This window comes from Sinocyclocheilus rhinocerous, unplaced genomic scaffold (genome assembly GCF_001515625.1).
Source record: "Sinocyclocheilus rhinocerous isolate Xijiao unplaced genomic scaffold, SAMN03320098_v1.1 scaffold1111, whole genome shotgun sequence".
Classification (NCBI taxonomy): domain Eukaryota; kingdom Metazoa; phylum Chordata; class Actinopteri; order Cypriniformes; family Cyprinidae; genus Sinocyclocheilus; species Sinocyclocheilus rhinocerous.
Window position 1 is genome coordinate 483,032 of NW_015655406.1, and position 8,850 is coordinate 491,881.

At 36.0% G+C, this 8,850-nt stretch overlaps 1 protein-coding gene across 1 annotated transcript in view; it reads left to right on the forward strand.

The window, feature by feature from the left end:
- The window catches only part of LOC107718228 (semaphorin-3F-like), a 63,257-nt gene that overhangs the window by 40,728 nt on the left and 13,679 nt on the right, over window positions 1-8,850 (forward strand). The window contains exons 5-7 of the mRNA XM_016525223.1: window positions 236-355; window positions 4,179-4,268; window positions 6,720-6,813. Coding sequence (XP_016380709.1) covers window positions 236-355; window positions 4,179-4,268; window positions 6,720-6,813 — 304 coding nt within the window. The remainder of the gene's footprint in view (window positions 1-235; window positions 356-4,178; window positions 4,269-6,719; window positions 6,814-8,850) is intronic.

Sequence of the window (8,850 nt, forward strand, 5' to 3'; positions counted from 1 at the left end):
CTGTTTTCCTAGAACTGAAGGACTAATTTTCACATGTTTATATCTGCCTAAAGTTTATTTTCTTAATTAGCAGTTTAGCAGTAGCATGTAGCATATAATGCTAAAAGCTAACAGACATGAACTAAAAGCCACAATTTCACTGTTTTTTTTTTATGTCTGGTGGTCTAATGGCTCTTTTGTTCAGTCTGTCACAGACATGTGTGAAAATAATTACCGTGATTGTTTCCTCTCTCAGGGCGAGTGTGGTAATTTCATTCGTCTGATCGAGCCGTGGAACAGGACACACTTGTACGTGTGCGGGACAGGCGCCTACAACCCAGTGTGCACTTATGTCAACAGAGGACGCAAGCCTATGGTAACTACCTTTTCTGAGAGTGGGGTGACAGGGTACACCTGGATACCTGTGAGGCACAGGTGTTCTTACTGTTTTTATAGCTATTCCTTTTCCAGATTTCTCAACAAATCTATCCATTACCAACTCTTACAGTTCATCAAGTGAGATTTCTCACTCACCGTCCCCCTGTGTCACCTCCTCCCCCATTAAAAACCCTCCAGGTGTTGGCTGGCATTCAGCCTCACAGCTGCCTTCCCCAGTGCGCTATAACTCTCTCTCCTGTTTAGTCTTACTCTTTAACTGAGGAGCTTGAGTTTCTTCACTCAAGCCAGGCATCACTCTGTGGGACCCTCTTTGCCTTATTAGGACCCTTGCTTGTGCAGCTAGCACTTTTGCCACTCTAAATACAATGCTTGTTCTCTAATGACGGTCCAGGGACTTTTAAAGTGGAATTAATAGAAGTCAGAAGTTGGGAATCCATTTACATTATTTTCTTAACACACGCACACACCTATGCTAATAATACAGTTACTCTAATTGGTTATGCATTTCTTAATGGGATAGTTCACCCAAAAATGAAAAACATTTTCGGAACTTGAAACAAAATAAATGTTAATTGAAAAAGCTTGTTTTATTTCAGGTAGTTGCTAAGGCAACATTTTCAAAATGTAGAAAAAATTATGAAACTTTAATTCATTTCATAAAGACAAAATTTAAAGCTTCAGTGAGTTTAGAATAAAATAATTGAATAAATCAACAACATTATATTGCCTTTGTGCTGCTGTGTAAAAAAAAAACGTTGATCTTTTAGATGGTTCTTTTCAGTGAACCAGTTCTCAGTTTAGTTCTCAAACAAGAGTGAACAGATTTGTTCATCGAAATTCAACTCACTGACTCAATGATTCAGTTGCAGCAATCAATCGCTAAATGAAGAGGAAGATTATCGTGGACGATGATTAAAAATTTGACGCTTTTGTCAGTGTTTTTTTTTTTTTATATTTAAATACTTAAAATAATTTATTATGTACTTATAATACAAAATTTGTAATAATAATAATAATAATGTAATGGTGATTTATTTAATTTTATCTTGTATATAAAAAATGTATATACCTATAAATGTATTATTATATTATATAATTTTTTATATTATATTATATTATATTATATTATATTATATTATATTATATTAATGGTGAGGGGGGGGGGAGACCAGCATTAAATGTTATTCAAAAAGTCACACGGGTTTGGAATAACATGAGGGTGAATAAATAACGACAGAATTATTCCTATAGTTTCCTAGTTTTAAGCCCGAGATCTGTATTATGTAAGGTGTTATGCTATGGGAGCTCCCATTATAGCGTCCCAGTATGGTACTGGTGGTCTGTAGCCCCCCATAATAATAAATTGCCTCAACATTTCCCAGGAATGTTTAACTGGCACACATCCTTTTAATGCCCTCTGTGTTTGAATGTTGGTATAAGAGCTGAGAGGTGATATCATACCCCTTCACACCCTGCTCTTTCTAGACAGGAAACCTGGGTCACAGACTGCGTCCACAAAGTCCTCCAGTCAGGCAAACATCTTCACGTCTGTCCCAATGAGCACGACACACATCACATCTAACACATACAGACGCACATTAATCCAAAGGCATCCAGATGTGGCCAACTGCAGCAGGTCTTTGGCGTGCTAGCCCAGTCTTTGCATTCAGACTGTACCCAAGACAGTATGTTGAAAGAAACACATGTGGCCACAGCAGACGTGCTGACTCGGTGTTGATTTTTGGGGTTTTCCGATAGCCAGCTGTGCAACAAATCACGATCAAACCATCCAACAGCAGCACGCTATGATAAGCATCTGCGCGAACCCGACACCACAGTCCCAGACCAGTTTTGCTTTACACTTCAAGATATCTGTAGTGCCTAATATCTTTCACACACAAACTCTCTTCCGAAACCTAGTAAGCAAGCTTGATGTCCATGCTGAAAAAGAGTGCACAGTAAACCAGGTGGTTAGCAGTGTTGTGCAAGTTACTTCCAAACTGTAATACATTATAGATTACTTGTTACTGTTATTTAAAAGTAAGTCCTTACCTTACAATATTACTGTCTCAGAATTGTAATGCGTTACATGACTCCTGTATTACTTTTGTGTATCATAATGACTGTGCGCTATCCAGGCTACTAACAATATAGCTTATAATTGGCAAGTCAAGGCTCAAGACAATGCAAGAAAGGATGACAGCCAGAATCACAAACAATACAAGTCTGTTAAAAGTATGGTAGAGGTAAAGTGATTATCTGGCAATATCTGTGAATAGCTTGGGTCTATTCATATTAGACACAACAGGACTATATGTAAACTCTAATGCCATGACAAGATGCGCATACGTCCATCTCGCGAATGTACAGTCTTCTGCCATCTTCACCCATTAGCCGCTTTTCCACTGGCCAATGCGAGCCAGGGCTTACAGTGAGCCGGGCGGGGCTAATAGCCTCGGACCTCGAGCACAGAGGCCGAAATCATGCCGCGTTTCCACTGTCTGGCCAGTAGCCTCGCGGCACTCCTGTAAAACCCGCCCTAAACCTGCCTTCACTGGGCTACGTCACGCAATACAAGTTCCACCAGCGAGAGGGAGATGAATTAAATAAATCGCTAAACAAATATATCAGAAGCTGTCGTTTAGTCTTTATTTACAAACTTGGACACAACACGCGGCTATTGACTGACGATGAACAGGAAATATAACTTATTTGCGGCATTTTTGATTCGTTAATGTCTCGCGGTCTTGCTGTCTTTTCTTTTTCTTTGAACAATTACATTTTGGGCTAAAAGTGTGTTGTAACGCAAGAGTTACTGAACATGTACCGAGTAAAATATGACTTAAAATTGATTAGTAATGCCTTACACTACTGCGTTACAGCAAAAAGTAATCCGTTACTGTAATGCGTTACTCCCAACACTGGTGGTTAGTTAGTCTGTTTTGATGGTTTTAGAGTCTACTTCCCTTACTACCAAGGCAACTTCCTAACCGAAGCGGCAATGAACGATCACAATGCAGAAAGTGGGGCATAAAATTACATAGCACACAAAAATACTTAATGTTTATTGATTATGTTCATGATTTATTCATATATTCAATAAAACGGGACTATTTTGCACTATTAAAATAATTATATTTAAAAATAAAAGTAAATAGAAAAAGTAAATGTAAATAGATAGAATGGAAGAATACAAAGAGACAAATCTTAGCAATTGTCATATTAATAAAATAATAATAATTATAAATGAATAAAAATAATGATAAAAAAAAGTAAAAGAATAATATCTAATAAAAAATTGTAAAAGTACAAAAAATGGCATGAATTGATTGCACACATGTGAAATGAGGTGTGTGTGTGTGTGTGTGTGTTATCTAAAAAATATTACACTTATATAATATAAAATGTATTTATTTTTTACTTTTTTTTTATCATCATACAAAAAAACGCTGTAAAAAACGCTGTGCAACTGTGCAATGCATTCTGGGATTGCCTTTACTGTAACGGATACTTGCAGTGATGCCTTATTTTATTTTTTATTTATTTAATTTATTATTATTAATATGCATTTATTTTTATTTTTGGCAAAATCACAACTTATTACGTTTTGGAACAGAGCTGATTTTTCACTTGCAAAAGCATTCATAGATACACAAACATGTAATGAATATTGTTTCTCTGAGTGTTAAAGGTCACCTCAGTGCCTAGATGAACTTATGTCCTCTTTTTCTTTTTGAAGCGGGCAACCATGCTTGGTAAGTGAGTAACATCTTAAGTCATGTGACTATGTTCTGTTTTAGACTGCCATGCATCTCCAGATGCCCCAGACCAGAGGAAGATCTAGTCGTGCAACTGAACCTGAAACAGTGTTTGATGAGACAGGACTACAGGTGGGACGCAGATCTGGATGTCTGCCGCGAGCCTGATGACTCTCCTTCAGTCTAAAGATGCATTAACCTACATGCTTTTCGTTCCTCTGTCTTTCTTGTTCCGCCTCATCTGTGTCTGATGTCTGGAGGTTTTTTTTGTTAACTCTTTGTCTTGTATTTCTAACCTGTTTTCTTTTAAAGCTTTGTTTTGTGTCTCATGTCTTGTTTTTTGTGCATTAAAGTCTTTGCTTTCTTTTAACTGTAGAATATGTCTTCATGGTTAATCTCTGTCGGCTGATTGAAGTTTTGTTCTTCTGTAGTGTCTTAGCTTGTTGAGTGTTTCTCTCTTTGTAGTTCAACCTGCAAACCTAACTTCTGAAGTTAATTGTTAATTTGCAAGATATTTTTCAATGGAACATTACATAATCTGAAAGTGTTTTTTTCTTGTACTATTGCAATTTCTTTATAAATAACTAACTTGCAATACATAACCTTCTCTGTTTTAGTTTGATCACTGCCCTCAAAGGAGTGAATGCTAAACACGCACACAGACTTTCAGACAGTTGATACAGAGCAAACACAAGGCGGCTCTACCAAACACAAAGAAGCAGAGGAAATAATAGACCTACACAGCTAAACATTACTCAAATACTTCAGCCGGCCTACTTTTCACATCACAGGAAGAAGTGCTTAACCTTTTTGTGACCTGAGCTCACTCCTAGTACAATCTTTATGGGGATACTGTAAGTTTGAGCATCACAATGTAAAGACTCAAACCTTAAACTACACTTTTGTTGACTAAACCATTGCTCCTAAACCATTGCTCCTAAAGCACTAACACTAACACTTCACATCAAGAGAAAATTTAAATTAAATTTAGAAAATATGGTTTATTGGCATCACTTAAACCCAGTGTAAATGTATTTTATTTATATTAAAATTTATTGCTAGATAAAGTTACAATGTAGATTTAATTGCTTTTTTTTTTTTTTAATTACATTAGATTTTTTTTGTTGTATTTTTATATAATATATTATTATTATTATTATTATTATTATTATTATTATTATATCATTTATTTTTATATTTTTAATAATTGTCATTATAAATAAGTTAGTTAATTAAAAAACTCAACTCATCAATAAAGTGATTTAAGGTATTTAATTTGTAAATTCATTTATTAAATATAATTGTGAATGGTAAAAAAAGAGACAAATCTAATCCATTACCTTATTAATAAAATGATTTAAAAATAATATTTATTAATTAAATGTATGTAATACATTTATTTTTTATTATAATGATAATAATAATAACATAGTGGCATAAATTGATGGCAAACACATAAATGAAATGAGGCATTTGAAAACTTTTTTTAATGATTATTCAGGTAATTCTCACAAAATTTAGCAATTTTTGCAGTACACTATAATTTCCATTCAATGCCCCATATCACATCTGTCAAACAGAAGAAAATAGGGTATCTATAGCAAATTTGCAATTTCTCATTTAAAGCAACCCTGCAGGATCTGTTTGTTTCTGTTGGATTTAATAATGGGTGAAATGAAAATCTGTTAATGCTGGACAACTCTGAATATTTTGACAGCCGTTCCGCTCTCCTTTAAATTAATGTTGATCGATAAGATTAGAAATGTCTTGCACTCCTCCGTCTCCTTCTGTGACTGTAGAGGAAAATCTCGGGTTAGAAAGCTATGGATCTGGTTCATGGCGAGTCTTCAGGGCATGTCAGCACATGCTCGTGGCAGTTCCTAAATCGCACATCCAAATACCTGTCAGTCAGTGTTTCTACATCATGCCTGAGGGATTCTGGGACGGGTTGGTGTCAGTAAGCCATTTCGCCACGCTCACAATGCAGGATTAGACGGGTGTTAGCAGGAGCATGGAGGCTATGTACAAGCAGAGAAGTTTGGATAGAGAAACTTTTTATCTACACATTGTATTCTGGGATCTATCTTTGAGATTAGTTAATAGGGGTTATGTGCAACAGACTTCCGTATTCTGTTAACCGGGTCTCGTCGCTTCCGGTTCAAGCGTTTTGCATATGCTTAGTTAAATATGAAGCCGTTTTACTCAAGATGCCTTCAAAGTAGATACCAAAGATTATCATAACCAATGTCCATCACATATGCGGACTGATATCTAAAAGTTTTTTATTTTTATTCTTTTCACATTTAGATATAAAAATTGAATAAAACGTCAACAATAAAAACAAGTAGCTAGTTTAACTGATTATCTTCGGGTTTGGTCAGGTGATGTTCGACATATACCCTATTTTGCGCTATTGCTTTTCTCTTACCAACTGTGCACCATAGTCTTTGTCATCACACGCCTAACGCTGTTGACTAAATCCATGTCATGTTTTATAGGGATTTGAGGACCTATGCAAAGCATTTCTGTAGAATTGATCGTAAGACAAAGAGATCTAATCTTTGCTTTCAATTTTCCTTTCAGGAATATATCTTCCATCTGGAGCCCGGCAAGGAGGATTCTGGGAAGGGAAAGTGCCCATATGATCCAAAACTGAACAGCGTCTCAGCTTTGATTAGTAAGTCCCTTCAGCAATTCCATTCAAAACTGTGGAAACATATTTCCACTTCGATGAAGAGTTGGGTGTTGAATGTGCCACATTGTGCATTCTTTTGTGCTTGTCTTACTAAAAAAAAAAAAAAAAAAGGCCCTCTTTTGCTTGTGAGCATTCATTTTCCTGACTATTCAAAGCAACTCGCTTTAGAAGACTTATTGCATAGCTATTGTCCAAAAAAAGTGACCGGCTTTTCCTGCAAGCATGAAGCAACTTGGTATTTTCTCTTGAGATGGTAATTTCTTTACTTAGTGACAATTAAATGGAATTAAATGGAGAAATCGCTGCATTATTGTTTGTGTTTTACTTGAAAAGTCCAAACCATGATTTCTGAGTAACTCTTAATGGAGAATTCAGATGGCAGTGTTGTATTTTAACAAGTCCTCTAATGATGCTTCTCACTGTGAGTCTTCATGCACTAGCAAATTCAATGGTTTATTGATCATTTGTAACGGGTCGTTTCAGAATAGTGCTTGAGGGGAAAAGCTTTTCACATTTAGATAGGTTAACTATGGTCCATATTCACAGAGAAACAGGATAATGTTGAGGAAGAGATGGCCTTGCTAATTTATTAGGCTCATTGTAGCTACTTTAGGTCTGAAACAAAAGGAGTTTCAATAGGAATAGGGCTGCATCGAAATAAAACCAAAATTGTGATACTGCTTAGTGTGATTATCAAATTACAAAGGTTTAATTAAATAAATATATATTCTGTGTGTTTCAGAGTGAAGCGATTCCTTTACATGTGAGCAAGTCGTGTTTTTAGTGTCTCAGACTGACTCGATTAAACTCCATCTCTGAAAACGCTGGGATTTTGGCTCACTTGTATAGTTAACCCTCATCCGTCCCTCCCGAACCTATAACAAAAGTGTCCCTCATGGGTCAAAATGACCCGAAGGCCAAAAATGACACTAATTTTATTTTTGGTCCAGAAAGCTTATATTGGAACATTTAATAAAAAAAAATTATTATGTAGGTTTTTCTATTATTTTTGGGTGATTTTTTTATCATATTTACCTTTTATTCTGGATATTTTTAAGAAAACAAGCAAATAAGCAGTTTTTGTACATTATTTAGACATACACATTAAAACCCATTACAAACGAGGAGTTTGTTGCATCCAGTGGGGACATAATTACTGATTATAATGACTTATACTGTCTTTTTACGCGTTGCGTTGCATTGCATCGCACCGCGTAAACATAAAACTCTGTCTGCATTTGTGATCGGAGAAATGACAAACAACAAGTGCTACTCTACTGCCCAAAACTCGCGTATGAATCATCAGTGGCAACGAAAAACACAGCCGCCTAGCGTGAGGGGAAGCCCCGGCTTAGCGTGTGCTGAGGCCGGCTTTGGTCCAGAAAGCTTATATTGGAACATTTAATAAAAAAAAATTATTATGTAGGTTTTTCTATTATTTTTGGGTGATTTTTTTATCATATTTACCTTTTATTCTGGATATTTTTAAGAAAACATAAGCAAATAGGCAGTTTTTGTACATTATTTCACCAAAAACAAAAAACAAAGAAAGACCTGTCATCAGTCCTGTTTCATCAAAAACCAACAGATGGCCTTGGAATTGAGTCACTGAGTGTCTCTGATGCCATCTGGTGGGGAAAAATTACGTAAAATTGCATTTTATGGTTACAGCCACTAGAGGGGCCTATAGAACCCTATGGAGATTTTTAAATGAGTTAAAGGGGTCATATGATGCTGCTAAAAAGAACATTATTTTGTGTATTTGGTGTAATGAAATGTGTTTATGCGGTTTAAAGTTCAAAAAACACATTATTTTCCACATACTGTACATTATTGTTTCTCCTCTATGCCCCGCCTTTTTGAAACGCGTCGATTTTTACAAAGCTCATCGATCTGAAAAAGCGAGGTGTGCTCTGACTGGCCAGCTATCCAATGTGTTGTGATTGGCCGAATACCTCAAGCGCGAGACGGAAATGTTACGCCCCTCACAATACTGTTGATGCCGTGTCCGGCCGAAGC